This window comes from Podarcis liolepis, assembly GCF_965112155.1.
Source record: "Podarcis liolepis genome assembly, chromosome: 5".
In the NCBI taxonomy this organism is placed as follows: Eukaryota; Metazoa; Chordata; class Lepidosauria; order Squamata; family Lacertidae; genus Podarcis; species Podarcis liolepis.
This window is the reverse complement of record NC_139556.1, coordinates 41,704,340-41,721,823: the sequence shown is the minus strand read 5'-3', so window position 1 is coordinate 41,721,823 and position 17,484 is coordinate 41,704,340. Positions and strand designations below refer to the sequence as shown.

The 17,484-nt window shown below is 45.2% G+C and overlaps 1 protein-coding gene across 3 annotated transcripts in view; it reads left to right on the top strand.

The window, feature by feature from the left end:
• The window catches only part of ADGRA1 (adhesion G protein-coupled receptor A1), a 313,690-nt gene extending 296,969 nt beyond the window's left edge, over nt 1–16,721 (top strand). For all 3 annotated transcript variants that reach the window (XM_083505930.1, XM_083505931.1, XM_083505932.1), the window contains 2 exons: nt 8,905–9,006; nt 12,802–16,721. In XM_083505930.1, coding sequence (XP_083362056.1) covers nt 8,905–9,006; nt 12,802–14,023 — 1,324 coding nt within the window. In that variant the 3' untranslated portion in view covers nt 14,024–16,721. The remainder of the gene's footprint in view (nt 1–8,904; nt 9,007–12,801) is intronic.
• The last annotated feature ends 763 nt before the right edge of the window (nt 16,722–17,484 follow it).

Here is a 17,484-nt window from a genome sequence, read left to right as displayed (position 1 = left end):
AAAAGGTTAAACTGCTCCTCCATGCCTGCTCTGATCTCATAACCCACCCATCCCCAGATAATGCAATCTTCATTTTAAAAAATGTACCTTAAATACAAATATGTATTTAACATGTTGTTTGGAATTAAACATAGCTCAGTATTTAGCTATGCAGGTGATCCTAGGGCATTGTTCATGAACCAGCTCTGCCATTTGAGTGGCTGTTTGGTATTTGGGACTCCCTGTAAGCTACTATATTGTTGCTGGCTTAAGTTGTTGGACCTTGCAGTTCTAGAAGGAAAGAAAATATAAAGTCAGTCATACAAACATCAAGTCTTTCAGTGTCTACATCTTAGAACTCCTCGTGTTTATTTTGGATTATAGAGACAGTAGCTAATTGGAAGTGCAATGTGGTATTTGAAAAGGTGTTTGACCGGGTGGTGTTCTCAGACTTTTGCATATGGAGAGGTGGTGTCCATTGTCATTTCTAATTTCATAACAATCTATTTCTATCCCACTGTCTCTCCTAGGAGCTCAAAATGGCATAGATCATGGGTAGGCAAACTATGGCCCGGGGGCCAAATCCGGCCCAGTCGCCTTCTCAATCTGGCCCATGGACGGTCCGGAATCAGTGTGTTTTTACATGAGTAGAATGTGTCCTTTTATTTGAAATGCATCTCTGGGCTATTTGTGGGACATAGGAATTCTTTCAATTTTTTCCTTCAAAATATAGTCCGGCTCCCCACAAGGTCTGAGGGACAGTGGACCGGCCCCCTGCTGAAAAAGTTTACTGACCCCGGCATAGAACCTCACAACAACCCTTATCTTGTGATCCTTATTCCCCCCCCCCCCAATATTGTATATTTTTTAAATGGCGGGATCTGGGTCCCTTACTATGGGGGGAAGCATCACCTGGCTATAAAACTGATTTCATTATTGTGAACTGGTTTGAGAACTAGTATAGTTTAAAAGTAGCATAGAAATACTGAAAAATACATTTAAAAAATAAATAAATAGAGAACCATCACTAGGGTCTGGATGTGAGTAAAAGTACTAAAACCCCTTTACAAGCTGAAGCTTATAAAACAGCATTGTGTAACCTGGGTATTTTGGTGTCATGGCATCAAAGACTGTCACAACAGCTTTTTCTGTGGAAAGTGCTTTGGGGAGAATTCTGCTCAGATGTAGAATTCTCATCGGCTGTACTAAGCTGAATTTGGGGGAGTTGCATTAGGATGGGTCTTTTTTATAAGAGACATTCCCTAGGAAACTGATTTAGCTTAATGATAGAGCGTGGTAATTATTTGCTGCTTAATTGCGACAATTTAACATACATTCCATGCACTTGGATGAATTTGGTTCGAAGAATTAAGCAAGTGGTATTTAACCAGTTAAGTGTGCGATATCATGTCCTTCACTATTTAATTGCATGCAAGTTGCAAAAGAATATTACTAGGAGGTGGAGCAGAGGGGCGGCAATGCAAAACGAGGAGAACAACGTACAGGCAGTAATTCTTGTGCAGTCCATTAATCAGGTTCTTACAATAAGGTTACCAGATTTTTTTCAATGAATCCAGGGACACTTTTCATGGATTTTGTATGGGACTGATCTGTAAATCCAGGGACTGTCCCCTGGAAATGGGGACGTCTGGTAACCTTATCTTACAATTCATCCTTGGATTCCATTTATGCTTCCTACCACAACAGCAGCTTTTCTGAGAATCTGTCATTTACAACACAGGCTCAGTGACAAACATGTCCTTATAAAATAATAATGGTTTAATGCTATGAGCTAGAGAGCAGTGCCCTGAAAGATGGACACCTATTAATTAGTCCCCTTCCTCTCAAAATTATAACATTGGCATACTGTCAGGGAACTGCCATCAGAGCATCAGGTGGTGGAGGGACTCAGGCAGGATGAAAGAGACTCAACTGCTGAAGCAGGGACCAGCAGGGGGAGGAGTGGGTCTCTGAGGGAATGCGAGCAGGAGGGAGGGCTCAGGGAGGCTTCCAGCGAGAACAGTGGGGAGGTATCGGAGTCTCCCATAGGGAGACCCACACCTCGCAGGAAACTGTCACGCCGTGAGTCCAGGAGACGCGTTTCCGTTAAGGAACTTCTTTGCTGGAAACGCTTCCGCAGACAGCCACTGTCGGACTCTACTAGTGACTAGAGCAGACATGTCTGAGGAGCTCCGTCACACACGGAGGTTTGTGGGGTCGCACAAACTCTGAGGGAGCACGTTTTCACGCACAAGCAGCTAATCAAACCCTCACAGCAGTCCGACAGTCTTTGTACGCTGCCTGTGCAAGAGAAGGCATCATGAGCGAACCAACCGGAACCGGAGGAGCAGGGGCTGGAGCTGGTCCAAGCTTGGAAGATAGATACCGAGCGTTGGAGGTTCAACTGGCCCTGCAGACGGCGAGGTTGGAGGAGAGAAGGGCTCAGGATGCAGACAAGAAGGGGAGAGCCACGCAATTCCCCAGAAAGGTACCAGGATTGGTGCAGAAATTTGGGGGGGACCCCAAGGACTACCATGCTTTTAGGACAGAGATGCAATATGCCCTTAATGTGCAGTTCGATGAGTTCCCTGATGAGGAATCGCGAGTTGCTTTTGTAATTGGGCATCTTGAGAAAGGGGCTAGAGACTGGGTTCGACCCCTAATGGCAACGCACAATGACATACTAAAGGACACAATGAAGTTCTTTCGTGCAATGGATATCATGTTTTCCAGCGATATTGAGGAAGGGGTGGTGCGCAGACAGCTAATGGCTTGTAAGCAGGGAAGTCGATCTGTCCGTGAATATTGGACTGAGTTTACCATGCTGATTCACAGACTGAGTTGGGATTTATCGGCGGCACCCGTTCAAATGCTATTTGAAGAAGGTCTTTCTTCGGGGGTGAAAGACGAGCTGGCACGGAGCCCCAGGGCGGAGTCTATGGATCAGCTGACCAAATCTGCGCTGACCATAGGAGCGCGGCAGGAGGCAAGAGCCTTGGAGAGGCGGGAAGGGAGAGGGGAACGTTGGAAGGAGTTCCGCATTCCAGACATTCCTGAGCCAGCTTTCCCGCCGGCAGAGCCGATGGAAATCGGAACAGCGCGCGCGCGCGCATTTTCAAAAACCAGCGAGGGAGCTAAGAAGGAGGGAAAGGGCCCCCGGAAATGCTATGTCTGCCAACAGCCAGGCCACTTTGCCAGAGTCTGCCCCCAGAGGAAGGAATGGCAAGGGATGGTGGGAGCTGTTGAGGGGGGAGAAGAAGGGGGAGCGGAGCAGGTAAAAGCCAACGCCTGGTTGCCACAATTGGGGCACTGCAGCCAGGCCAAAGAGCAGTGAAAGTGCCCGTGCCAGAAGCTCCTCGACCTGCTCTAGTGATTGAAGTGTCGCTAGAGCTGCAGAATGGGCACCCCCTAAAAATAAAGGCGCTGTTGGACTCAGGCAGCTCCTGCAATTTTATGAGCAAGGAGTTTGCTGCTGAACACCAGATACAGACCATCCCTTTAAGCAACCCCCTGCAGGTGACCACGATTGATGGCAGGGAGTTGTTGGGAGGAGGAGTCCGCTTGCAGACTGTCCCAATGATAATGAGGGTGGCAAGGCACACAGAACTGATAGCGTTTAATGTGGCCACCCTGGGAGGCGCTCCCATTATTTTGGGAATGAGCTGGCTAGCTCTACATGATCCGCTGGTTGGCTGGCATCAAAGAGTGGTGTCCTTTGGTTCAGCACATTGCCTAGAACACTGCAAAGGGGAGAAGGGTTCAGCAGGGGCCCAAGCCACCCTAGCAGGGACTGAAGTAATGGGGAAGGTGAAGGTACCACCACAGTATGCAGATCTCAGCGACGTGTTCAGCGAGAAGGAAGCTGACCAACTACCACCTCATAGACCCTTTGATTGTCAGATCAATTTACTCCCAGGAGCACAGCTTCCCGTGGGCAAGTTGTATGCCATGTCAGACAGGGAAATGCAGGAGTTGCGAGGGTTCATTGACAAGAACCTGAAGAGAGGCTTCATCAGAGAGTCCAAAGCAGCAGGGGGGAGCCCAGTGTTCTTTGTGGACAAAAAAAATGCGGACAAGCCGAGACTTGTATGTGATTTTAGGCGGCTGAATGCAGTGACTGAACCGGTGGCGTTCCCTATGCCCAGAATTGATGATATTTTGACCAGGGTGAGGAAGGGAAAGATTTTCACAAAGCTGGATCTAAGGGGGGCGTACAACCTGATACGCATAAGGAAAGGGGATGAATGGAAAACCACCATGTTTACCCCTTTGGGGGCGTTTGAATACCTCGTTATGCCATTTGGATTACAAGCAGGCTCCGCGTGTTTTCAATCTTTTATGAACCACGTGCTGGGCCCTTTGCTCTACAAGAATTGCGTTGCCTTTCTAGATGATGTGTTGGTGTATTCTGAGAATGAGGAGCAACATGTGAGAGACGTCAGAGAAGTGTTGAGCAGACTGCAAGCCAACAGGCTGTGGGTCAAACTGGAGAAGTGTCGGTTCCATACCAAGGAGGTGGAATTCCTGGGGTACCGCCTGTCAGACAAGGGATTGGCCATGGATCCCGGCAAGGTACAGGCAGTGCTGGAATGGAAAACACCCAAAACCAAGAAGGATGTGCAGAGGTTCCTAGGGTTTGGAAACTTTTATCGTAAGTTCATCCGCAACTTCGCCCATCTGACGGCGCCCATCACTGACTGTCTCAGCAGTAAAAAGAAGTTTGTATGGACGGCGGAGGCGGAGCGAGCGTTTGAGGAACTGAAAAGGGCCTTCGCCTCTGAAGAACAACTTCTGCATGTGGATTTACGAAAGAAGCTAAGGGTTGAAACAGACGCATCTGACAGAGCCATAGGGGCGGTGCTTCTTCTGCAGCCGGGGAAGGAGGAGTCAGAGTGGCGTCCGTGTGCCTTCTTCTCGCGGAAGCTGAACAAATCCGAGAGGAACTACACGGTGTACGACCGAGAACTGCTTGCTATTCATGAGGCGTTCCGGAGATGGAAGCATCTGCTAGTTGGTGCACAACATAAAGTGCAAGTGTGCACGGACCATAAAAATCTAGAGTACTGGAGAACGGCGCGAGTGCTCAACCAAAGGCAGTTGAGATGGGCCCAAGAGTTCTCCAAATTTAACTTTGAGATTTGTTATGTGCCAGGCCCAGAGAATGTTAGGGCGGACGCTCTCTCACGCAAACCTGAATATTTGGAGGGGGAGGGAGCACCCGAAGAAACCCATATCATTCCAGAGGACCGCTGGGTGTGTGGGGCGACTTTGGTGGGGCAAAGGGAATTGGTAGAGGGTACGGTGCAGGATGCATACGCCCAGGGGAAACTCAGGGATCTCAGAGGGGAGGAAGACAAATCCGGTGGTTTTGAGGAGAGAAATGGGGCATTGTATTATAAGGGAGCGTTATATATACCTGAAGGGGAATTGAGGGAGAAGGTACTCAAGCAGCTGCACGATAGCCCCACAGCAGGGCACTTTGGGCAACACAAAACCATGTGGCTGGTTACCAGGGAATTTTGGTGGCCCAAGGTCAGGGAAGATGTGCGGGAGTATGTGAGAGGGTGTGAACAATGCCAAAGAGCCAAGGGGGAGAGGCGGGCGCCGGCTGGTTTATTAGAACCACTGCCCACACCTGAGAGACCGTGGGAAGCAGTGGCAATAGATTTCATGACTGATCTGCCAAGGTCTAGAGGGAAAACAGCCATCATGGTTGTAGTAGACCTGTTAACTAAAATGGCCCACTTCATAGCCTGCTCACATGCGGTTACAGCAGAAGAAACCGCCAAATTGTTTGTAGAGAATGTGTTTAGGTTGCATGGCGCCCCCTTGAGGGTGGTTTCAGACCGAGGGAAACAATTTACTTCCAGGTTCTGGAGGAAGCTCATGAGCTTACTGCATGTAGAGGTTAATTTCTCGACGGCCCGTCATCCTGAAACCAACGGGCAGGCGGAAAGAGCAAATGGGGTTCTCCAACAATATTTGAGGTGTTATGTTAATGACAGAGAGAATGATTGGGTGGAGAAGTTGGCGTTGGCAGAATTTGCCTACAACAATGCAGAGAACGTGTCCACGGGGATGAGCCCCTTTTTGGCTAATCACGGGTGCCATCCCAGAGCCTTCCCAGGGGGGGAGGGGGAGAACTGGAGCGTTCCAGCTGCAGAACAGTTCGTGGAAGAAATGGAAGCGATCCATCGCCAGCTCCAACTCAATTTAAACAGGGCTAAGGAGGAATATAAGAGGCAGGCAGACAAAAACAGAAGGGAAGGTGAAAGCATCAGGGTGGGGGACCAGGTGTGGCTGTCAACCCAAGGGTTGCCATTCAAAGGAGGTTGTAAGAAATTAAGACCCAAAAGGCTGGGTCCGTTTGAAGTCATACAGCAGGTCAATCCAGTGGCTTTCAGGCTCCGGTTACCGAACCACATGAAGCTGCACCCAGTTTTTCACAGGTCGTTGCTGTCACCGTATAGAGGAGACAGTGAGGGGAGGGTCACTAGGGGACCAGCAATGGAGGAGAAGGAACACAGCTACCATGTAGCGGAGATCCTCGATTCCAGGTGGAAGGGAGATCAAGTAGAGTATTTGGTAATGTGGGAAGGGGAACCGGAGTCGGAAAACACCTGGGTTAGGGCAGAGGATGTCAATGACGAGGTTTTAATAGAGACTTTTCATCAGAGGTTCCCACGTAAACCTCAGCCGGTAGCGAGGTTCCGAAGGGAATACTTTGCCACCACCGACGAGGAAGAGGAGTTGGAGGGGTTCCCAGATTCTGAAGAGGAAGAGGATTCAGCTGGCCAGGACGACGATCGATGGAGAGAATTGTTCGAGACGTCAGAAGATGAGGAAGATTCGTTTCGGGGTTTTAGCCCTTCACCTCCCAGGGGGGAGGAATTGGGAGGGGGTGAGGGGGGCCCTGGAGGGGAGGTGGATGTCAGGGAACTGCCATCAGAGCATCAGGTGGTGGAGGGACTCAGGCAGGATGAAAGAGACTCAACTGCTGAAGCAGGGACCAGCAGGGGGAGGAGTGGGTCTCTGAGGGAATGCGAGCAGGAGGGAGGGCTCAGGGAGGCTTCCAGCGAGAACAGTGGGGAGGTATCGGAGTCTCCCATAGGCAGACCCACACCTCGCAGGAAACTGTCACGCCGTGAGTCCAGGAGACGCGTTTCCGTTAAGGAACTTCTTTGCTGGAAACGCTTCCGCAGACAGCCACTGTCGGACTCTACTAGTGACTAGAGCAGACATGTCTGAGGAGCTCTGTCACACACGGAGGTTTGTGGGGTCGCACAAACTCTGAGGGAGCACGTTTTCACGCACAAGCAGCTAATCAAACCCTCACACATACATTCAGAGAGCCTGGCCAGGCTGCTGCTTGGACCTCAGGGGCCTGGCTGATGTCCCAGGTGGCTTGAAATCACTGCTCTAATTTCCATCTCACAATGCCATTCCAGGACATGGTGAAAGGAAAAGCCAAATGGTGGCTCCAAGCCAGATGGCATGTCAATAGCAACACTGCTGCCTCTGCCACTGCCGCCACCACCACCACTGCAACCCACTAAACCCACTGGGACCCATCAGCATAAAGAGTGGGGAGAGGAGTGCCACCAGAGGACACATTGCTGAGACACCTGTCCAAACTGACCCTGATTTAATTTCAGTATGTTATGGAATTACATGTTTGGACATGGTCTCAGAAAGAGCCTTACCTTAATATAAGCAAGTTTCTGCAAAATATTTCCCATACCTTGATGCCCACAAAGGAAAACCCACAATTGATTGATTGATTGATTGATTGGGGTCATTTTTTTCCAGCGCTTCAATCAAAAAGGCTCCCAGAAGCCTAAGAGTCCCTGTCCTCAGGTTTACAATCGAAAATACACAACACAAAAGAGGAAGAAAAAGAATGGGGAATAGGGAATTGGAAAAGGGCAGCAAATCTCAAAAGTTCTTATCTTGACTAAGTTGGGCCGGAGCCTCATGGAGCCGGTTTCTCCGCAGAACTGATGGAGTGGCTCTGCTTCCTATCTCTCCCATTTGAGGAATGACTCTTTTTAACAACTGGCAGCTGGAGGGTTTCATTGTCGCCATCCTAAGTTCTAGCATGTGTAATGACATAATCAAGCAAGACTGCAACCTAGATCTTGTGCTTTCATTCAGTATTAAACATAATAACAGCTTAACTGGGAAATGGGAGATGTTCCCTAGCCCTGTTCTGTAAATGTGTGGGGTCTCAAGTCAAGTGCTTGGTGATTTTTCTGCCCCTAGATTAGGCCGCTGGAGGGAATACTTGGCTCCTTCTCCATAGCTCTGCTGAAGGTCATTAGTTCTCAAGGAAAGAATTCCTGACAACTAGAGGTGTTTGGAAAGATGCTGCCGAGTTAATGGCTATAAAAAAGAAGATTTCTTTGGTTTAATAGACCTTTCAGTTGTGTTTCTTTTCTTCATGCTCTTTCTTCCCTAGAGTTAAATAACTACCTATGTAAATGTTGCAATGCTACCTGAGAAAATGAGATTAGCTCCAACGTTTTAGTTTGGCCACAGCTATTCAGAATAAAATGATTTTGTGTTCTGTATAAAAATGGAAAACCATAGCTATCATTCATACTTTCTTAATATTCTAAAATGTCTTCCATATTTAATATGGGTTTTTTAAAATTTACATGTAAGTGATAATTTTGCTTCTTGAACTCCAGTTTTTGAATGACATATCACAAAGATACTCCCAACATTGTATTATAAAGATGAACACCTTGTTTCCTAAAACACTTTGTATGTTTTAATGTTCTTTTATTTCTAATTTTAATGAGCATTTAAAGTTAATGACCTAAGTTACCTGGGCTTTTCTCACCGTTTCAAGCATGAAAAATCATTTTTATGAAGAATTCTATTCAACTGAAAATTCACCTGTCAAATATTATCTGTTAACAGGTTTTATCTGATTAGTGGAGGAGTTCCTTTTATTATATGTGGAATTACAGCGGCAATCAACATAAATAATTACGGGATAAAAAACTACGCGGAAGCGCAATTGTAAGTATTTCAGTATGCTTTCAGGCTGTCATATCCCATCATCATTCCTGCTAATAGAGAACTTAGACAGTTGAGTGGTTATACGTTTGAAAGTGAAATGGGGCCACCCAAAAATATACTTAGGGGACTGCCTAGATATGCAGAAGTATATTCAATTGTGATGTAAAAGAAAATCTGGGCTGGCTGGCTGAGGGGAAACAGCCTGACAAGTACATGTGGAGTCCCAGAATACTGATTGCTGTTGAGCCTCTATACATGGGGGGGGGGACTTCTCAAGAAACTATAGAGAGAATATCTGAGCCACTAGATCTTTAGGGGTCAGGCCCTAACTACACATTACATTTTTAAAAAATACTAACCTCAGGGGCAGGCAAGGTGAGGGTATATAGTTGCAAGGAGGTAGGTTTTAATCTTTCCTCAGTGACATTCCTGAGGTAAATTGCCACCTCTCACACTGCCCTTGGCAGTAAGAGAAATGCACTCATTGGCACCTACAAGTAAACATCTCCAGTTCCCAGATGCGGCTGCAAGGCCTGCAGTTAATGTATTGTGGAGTTAGACCAGGCAAAGGCAAACTCGGCCCTCCAGATGTTTTGAGACTACAATTCCCATCAACCCTGACCACTGGTCCTGTTAGAGAGGACCAGTGTAGTGTAGAGCCAGTATGGTGTAGTGGTTAAGAGCGGTAGTCACGTAATCTGGTGAACCGGGTTTGCGTCTCTGCTCCTCGACATGCAGCTGCTGGGTGACCTTGGGCCAGTCACACTTCTGTGAAGTCTCTCAGCCCCACTCACCTCACAGAGTGTTTGTTGTGGGGGAGGAAGGGAAAGGAGAATGTTAGCCGCTTTGAGACTCCTTAAAGGGAGTGAAAGGCGGGATATCAAATCCAAACTCTTCTTCTTCTTCTTCTTCTTAGCTAGGGATGATGGGAGTTGTAGTCCCAAAACATCTGGAGGGCCAAGTTTGCCTTTGCCTGAGTTAGACCTTCACCTGAGGGGGAAACAAAGACAATGTTGGGGTGGAAGTGGCCTGTTCCAGCCCTGTACAGTTTATAGAGAATATTCTGGAGGAGAAGGTTAAGGTTAGAGGGAGGAAGGTTTGTGATATAAGGTTAAAACAAACACACACACATGTCATTGTTGTTCAAGGATGTTTCACGAGGAGGGGAAAGGAAGAGAGCAAGTGTAGTGGTTGAAAATTCAGCCTAGGGATTGGAAGAGCCACGTTCAAATCCTTATTAGTCACAAAGCTCCCCTTGGGTCATCTCTCTGTCACAACTTAGCCTAACCTCCCGTGTTTGCCACCTTGCGCTCCTTGGAGATTTATGTAATACTGTAGAACATAAATGAACATTTTACCTTGCCCAGAACAGTCTCCCACTAGTATAGCTATGGGCCTGAAACTGCCCTCTTTCCTCATGGTGTCTGAACAGCATTGTAAGGTTCCTGCTCCAAGCTGGCTGGAGCACTGAGCAGAATCCATTTTAGAGGAGTCCCCGCTTATACACAATATATTTGTATTTCTAATGAACTGTGATAGATAGCTTAATATTAATTAAGTGCCGCCTGAGCTGACTGGATTAAAGGCTGGTTTGCCACCTCCTTTGATTAAGGTTTTTTCTTTAAAAGAGTGAGGAAATATCGACATGTTACTTTTGTCTGCTGCTCTTCAAGTAGCTGAGAGTAGCCTTGTAGCTTTATCAACAACCAAGGGAGGCTGCGAGGGCCACCCTGCGAGATTCACAGCCAAGGAATGATATGAAACTGGATTTCCTTCAGCTCAACTCAACACTCTAGACAGTGCATCACACCGGCGCTTTTCTGAATCTGGAAATCGCATACAAAGAGCACAAGCTCCAGGCTGTGTGGCCTGATGTATGCTAAATTGCTTTTTAAACTTTATACCCCTCGTTGTTTTCTTAGCCCCCAAGTATCAATTTTCTTCTTTTATAGAATTGTTTGCACACGGGCTCAGCGACCCTTCAAACAGCAGATGGCTTCTCCTGGGCTTCTTGGGAGAAGGAGAGTAAGGAGAATGCCAATTAAAAGTTCATTTGCTAAAAATATACAGGATTCAGAGCTCCAAACATGTACAAGGCTCAGTTGCATCGGGGTGCACGTCCCCGATCAGTGGACCACTGGCTTCTCATCAGCATTTTGTTCAGCGCTAACGATGCTGTGAAGGTCATGTATTTCAGTTCACGCTCAAGCAGCCTTCACCAACCTGGTGCCCTCCAGATGTTTTTGTACAAAACAGCTGGAGGGCACTAGCTTGGCCACGGCTGTGCTAAAGCATTGGTGTAGAGTGCTCTTGTAATGCCTGGCATATAATCATTATACACATTTTTAACATGTAAGGAAATGAAAGCAAACCGCACTCTGACTTTATGAAAATGCTTTTAGTAAATTCCTTTTTTTAGAAACAAGACATTAGATGAGTGAAGAGCTCCGGCAGACTCCTCTAACCAGGGCATTGGGGAGGGCTGCTACTCTGCAAATTCTATCATATTAAAACTTATTTATTTCAGCACGTGTGATTAGACAATCACTTATAATCAACAGGGTATTAAAAGATCTCATTATTTATGTTCATAAATTTGCGAGAGACTTTCCCTTTGGCACTGTTGCAGAGGCTGTACTACTTTAGTTTAATCACTTTAATCACAGGCAATCAATACCAGATATCACAATGTGAGCAGAAAACCATGAAGCAGGTGGGTTGATAAAATTGCTTAGGAGAGAGAGAGAGTGTGTGTGCACTACAGATTAAGCAACAGCACAGTGGGTTACGTGCCTTATTCATTTTTAATAACGTTACTACAAAAAACGTAGATGCCCCGACATTAGCGTGCTCTTTATGGAACTGATTTTTGAAGTGTCTCCTCTTGAAAATAGCAGCATCCTACCACTGGGGATTGCTCCAATATTCCTTGGCATAAATTGCATAGATCTTGATTTCTCCCCCCCCCTTTTTTTTTTCTTAAGGGATGCACACATGGATCCTGTGTTGTTTTTATTGGATGAAACTGTTGATAAGCATTTGAAAATACCTGGATAGTTTTGTGTGCCCAAGAGCATAGCATAGATTCAAAGGTGTGTTCTTTCCAAGTCCACCAAAGATATTTGGTCAGCCCAACTAGCTGTGCTGCATGATAAAAGAAGGTTACATCAGCATCCTCGGTAATGCTAGAGGAGAGGCCTTGTGTACCTGAAGGAGCATCTCCACCCTCATCATTCAGCATTGACACTGAGGTCCAGCTCCGAGGGCCTTCTGGCAGTTCCCTCACTTCCAGGGTTCAAATCACCCACTCAGCCATGAACTTCATGGCGAATCACTTCTTCTCAGCCTAACCTACCTCACAGGGTTGTTGTGGGGATTGAATGAGGAAGGGGAAAACCATGTACACTGCCTTGGTCTCCTTGGAGAAAAAGGTGGGCTGTTAAGGCAATAAATAGAGGTGCAATACTATAATGCATCCCATCCATTCTAAGGCTATTGTATTATTTTCATGTTGCAGAAAATAAAACCTGGATTCAACTAACCTAGTGTACTACTGAAAGCCCGGCAAGGGCTCCTGCTAGCTCAATGGAACTTCCTCCACCCACCCAATCTGCTTTGTTAGGGGGCTGGTCAGGAGAACCCCCAGAACAGATGTGGGGAAGGGAATCAAGCATAAATGCTTGCAATAATGGAACAATCAGAAGAACGCATTCAATACTACTAATGTGATCAAAACTACTAATTTGATTTCTTTTTGTTTAAATCTATTCTTCCCCCCACCTCCCCCTTTTACAGTTGTTGGATGTCATGGGAGCCAAGTCTCGGTGCGTTTTATGGACCAGTTGCCTTCATTGTCCTGGTGACGTGTGTTTACTTCCTCTGCACGTACGTGCAACTGAGGCGTCACCCGGAGCGCAAATACGAGTTGAAAGAAAGGACGGAAGATCAGCAGAGGCTGGCAAGTCCCGAGGTTGGCCACAGCCACATCACCGATTCTGGATCTGTCTCCCAGGCGACATGCTCAATGATGTCTTCTTCCTTGTTGGAAAATGAGCACTCATTTAAGGCTCAGCTCCGAGCTGCGGCTTTCACTTTGTTCCTGTTTACCGCCACTTGGACCTTTGGTGCACTCGCTGTTTCCCAAGGACATTTCTTGGATATGATATTCAGCTGCCTCTATGGAGCATTTTGCGTTACCTTGGGGCTCTTCATCCTTATCCATCACTGTGCAAAGCGAGATGATGTCTGGCATTGCTGGTGGTCCTGTTGCCCATCTCGGAGAAACACATATTCAGTGCAAGTTAATGTCCGGCCAAAGGTTAACGTCAACGGGGAAAGCCAGGTCCATGTCCCGTGTCTCCAAGAATCGCCTTGCCCTGCTAAATCTGCTGTTTTTAATCACCCAGCTGCTAGCCACTGCAAACTTACAAATCTACAAGCTGTTCAAAACCACGTCAACTGCCTTTCACCCGTCACGCCGTGCTGTGCGAAAATGCACTGTGATCAGCTGCTGGAAGACGACGCTCACATTCATGTACACAGCGAGGGAACTTTCAGGCCCAACATGCACATCCACAGATGCTTGAAAAGCAGAACTAAGCCACGCTACTTCAGCCGGCATCGGTCTGCGGGGGAAAGAGAGTACGCTTACCACATTCCTTCCAGCGTTGATGGCAGCATCCACAGCTCACACACAGACAGTCCGCACAGTGCGCATGACGGCCAGACGGGCCACAGGCGGGCGTGTTGTGCAAAAAGCGACCCATATCCCACCATCAGTCAGCCGGAAAGCAGCGATGCAAGTACTGTGATCTACAGTTGTGCCGCGGTGCCAGAGAGCGAGACAGCGCACCATGCAGCTCATTTCGAGATGCACCCGCGGACCCAGTCTTTACCATTTAGCACAACCAGCCACAATGGGATTCTAAAGGGGAACCTGCACGAAGCCATGATCTACAGTTCAGACAGTACAGGAAATATCAAAACGGGGCCCTGGAAGAATGAAACTACTGTGTAGTTGGGCAGCCCAGCTCTTCTCCTTTTGCAGCTCAGACCATCTTAGGCTGCAATCCTATACACACCTGGGAAACGAGCGCCGTTGGACTCAATGAGGCTCACTTCTGAGTAGACATGCATAGGATTGCACCGTTAACCTTTGTTTTCCTTCTAACCTGAGTAAGATTCTACATGTTTGCGTAGCGCATCAGTAAATTGTACAGGTTTCTCAACCTATTGTTTTCTTAATAAGAAGAGGCTTTTAAAAAGTAGCAGTGGTTTTGAAATTATTTTTAAAAGAATTATGGGACATAGTTGTGGGGGCTGGGGGGTGTTGGAAAATAAACCTAGGGAGTAGAATACAAGGCAATATCCTTTGTTACCACTCACAGTAATGTTTTCCTTTCCTTTTATTTTATTATATATTTTTAACAATTCTGCATTAGCATCAGCCACTTTGAAATGCATATCAGCCTTTCCTTCGTCATTCTTATGGGGGGGGATGATTTTGGAAGTTAGGATAGTGAAAGAGGAGGAGGAATTTCTAACCAGGTTTAACACAGCTCCTTAGACCTATGAAGACCACCTGTAGCATACGGCCTGTAAAATCATGTAGTGTACAGTCGCTGTTACGTCTCTCTTCTGCTGGAGAGGAATACTAGGTAACGTCCCTTGTTGACATCTATGGTGCTGTGTTGGTTGTTACTTCTTTTTGTTCCTTTTATTTTTGTTTTGCATGACACACAGGTCGGGATAATACCATTTGCTGTTTTCTAGTGTTACCATGTGTGAAATGCAGGGGCAGGGGAACCAAAAACCTTATTGTAAAAGGCCGTGGCTATTCATGTTGGTATTACTCTAGAGCATTCTGAATCTATGAAAAACGGGAGGGGAGAGAAACCCACCACTGCACTAGTTTTAAGTGGCACAATCCTTTGTATAAGGTTATATGATAGCTTTGATAAGGGTCCACTCTAATGTCTCTACAGAGCATGCACTATTCATTGTATGTGGCACTGTGCAGTGTAATAGCAGCTGTCTCCATGAGTTTCACTTCTTTGTAATTATGCCTTCTGGAACCAACCTGCAAGCTGTTCTACAACTGTCTTTTTTATAAACAGCACCACCAAGTACAGTTTATCATTAACTCTTTGAGGACTACAGTCATGCACTTAACGAATTACTTAGGGCACCATCCAGCCCAAGTTCAGCATTTTGGAGGACCATTGCTTTTAATGGAAAGGGGGAAATCACTCAATGTGCTTATTAAATCTACCCCACTGAAACCAATGGGACATCAAAGTACTGAGTTGTTACTGGATCCTTCCCTTCATCTGACTTGGAGCTGTGTTCAAGGAAGGACTTGTACATGCAATACTAATAACAATATAGTCCAGAGTACTCAAATAAAGGGGAATCTATCCATTTTTAAGACTGCAATTCTTTTCTTTCTTTCCTTTCTTTTTAAAAAGCCCCTTTCTAGGGAGTGAGCCTCACTGAATGCAGTGGGCCTTACTTCCAAGTAAGCGTGCATAGGATTGCACTAGAAAGAAATATAATTTTAAATATATTTATTTATCAATTCCACATTTTGGGTGAAATCCTTTCCTTCCTATGCCCTTCCGTCCTCTGCCAAAGCAAATTCAGGGTTGTCTGTGTACTTCCATGCAGATTTGACCTTCAATTGCATGACTTTTCATTGAATTATTCTGCTCAGCTGCAGGACATTTTAGGGTCAGTAGCATTCTCTATTCAGGAAGCTTTAGGCAAAGGATTGGTTTTTTTAAAAAAAACAAAAAAAATAGATATCCATGAACATCTGGACACAAGGCTCCAACTGACAACAAAAAATAGAATTATAATTACCCAGTTTTTTATTTAAAAAATCAAAAACTTTCAATACAGTCTGGTTATAAATTGATGACCTAAAATGAATGGCACTATACAGCCACAGAGGGCAGGGCAGAAGGAGCCTTCAGCAAAAGAGAGAGAGAGAGAGAGAGAGTCATATTTCCACAAATAAAAACCAAATGCAACAAGCACAATGTTATATGGCCGCCAAAAGAAAATTTATAGACATATCACACACGTTCCAAGTATCCATTACATTAATTTAGGCAGTTCCCTGGGGATGTGCATTACTTTATAGGGGATTATTTTGTCAAGATCTTTGCAGAGTTCAACTCATTATGTGTTCTTATCAGCATGTTATGAATCCCTCCCATTTGTGATATGTAAAAATATATTTCCTTACAGTGTACATAACAGATGATTATTATAATTGTTGGAATGTTATATAAAAATGTGTGTCAAGATGAATGTGTTCTGCAGTGTTTGCAGGTGGGAATTAGTACTCAAAGGGTTAATGCTCAGTATCTGAGTGCAAGGAATTTCCTTTTTTTCCTTTCTGTATTTTTATAAAGTTAAAATATATATTGTAAATTACAGCAGATAATGTATCCATTGTGTGTGTGTTGTTGTCGTTGTCGTTGTTGCTGCTGTTGTGTGTATCTTTCGAAGGTAAACAAAGCAGAATGCACTAGGTGGGTGTTGAGTTTTGAACAGTATTCAGCCTTTTTATGATTGCTTCTTTTAGATGATGCAAAAAGGAAAAAAAATACCCTGAGCTTTATAATGTATATGCTGTATATGCTTGAATTGTCTCAGATCTAAAATACAGTATTTTGCAACGTGTGCATAATATAATTTCTTTTTCATCATTTCCTTTTTCCATGTATATGTTACTATCATCCCACAACATCAGTGCAACTATATAAGCGTAGATATTATATTAAATGACACATCTCTGTATCTCAGTGATATTTATAATACTCTGTAATAGCTAAGTCATAGAAAATCTCTAGAATTATGCAAAATAGTCCACACACACACACACCGAGGTCCAGGTGAAATAGTCACGTTTCAGGAACAAAATCATTAAGGTTCTCCAGCTTGTGTTTCTATTGCCAGTGTTGTTCTGTCCAACAAAACGAGAAACTACATAATTCAATGGGTGCTGCTTTCCACAAACGATCTTCTGTTACAGACCTCTCCTGAAGATTAACATTCAGTATTGATGATACAACTTCCGTATTGTGTCTGAATTTAAAGTTAGCAAATACTTCTGGGCTAATTTGGAAACCATGTTATGCAATAATCTGTTTGCATTATTTTTTTTAAAGAAAATATATAATATAATTGCAGAGTAGGAGAACATGATATTAAATAAATTAAAAAATGTTTTGTAACATCAGATGTGACCCACATTCATTTTTGCGCTTTTGACTCTCTTTTTTTAAAATACAAATATTTATATAAAAAGTTAGTTTCACTCTTTTGTTTTTTTCTGCTTGTAAGCATAGTTTATGTGTTTCATATGCTCCCTTGCCAGCTCCTGGAATCAGACACATTGTCTCAGTAATCTTCCCTAGCTGAATGAGGAAACACATATCTAACCCAATGCTGAATCTGGGGTGGCACACC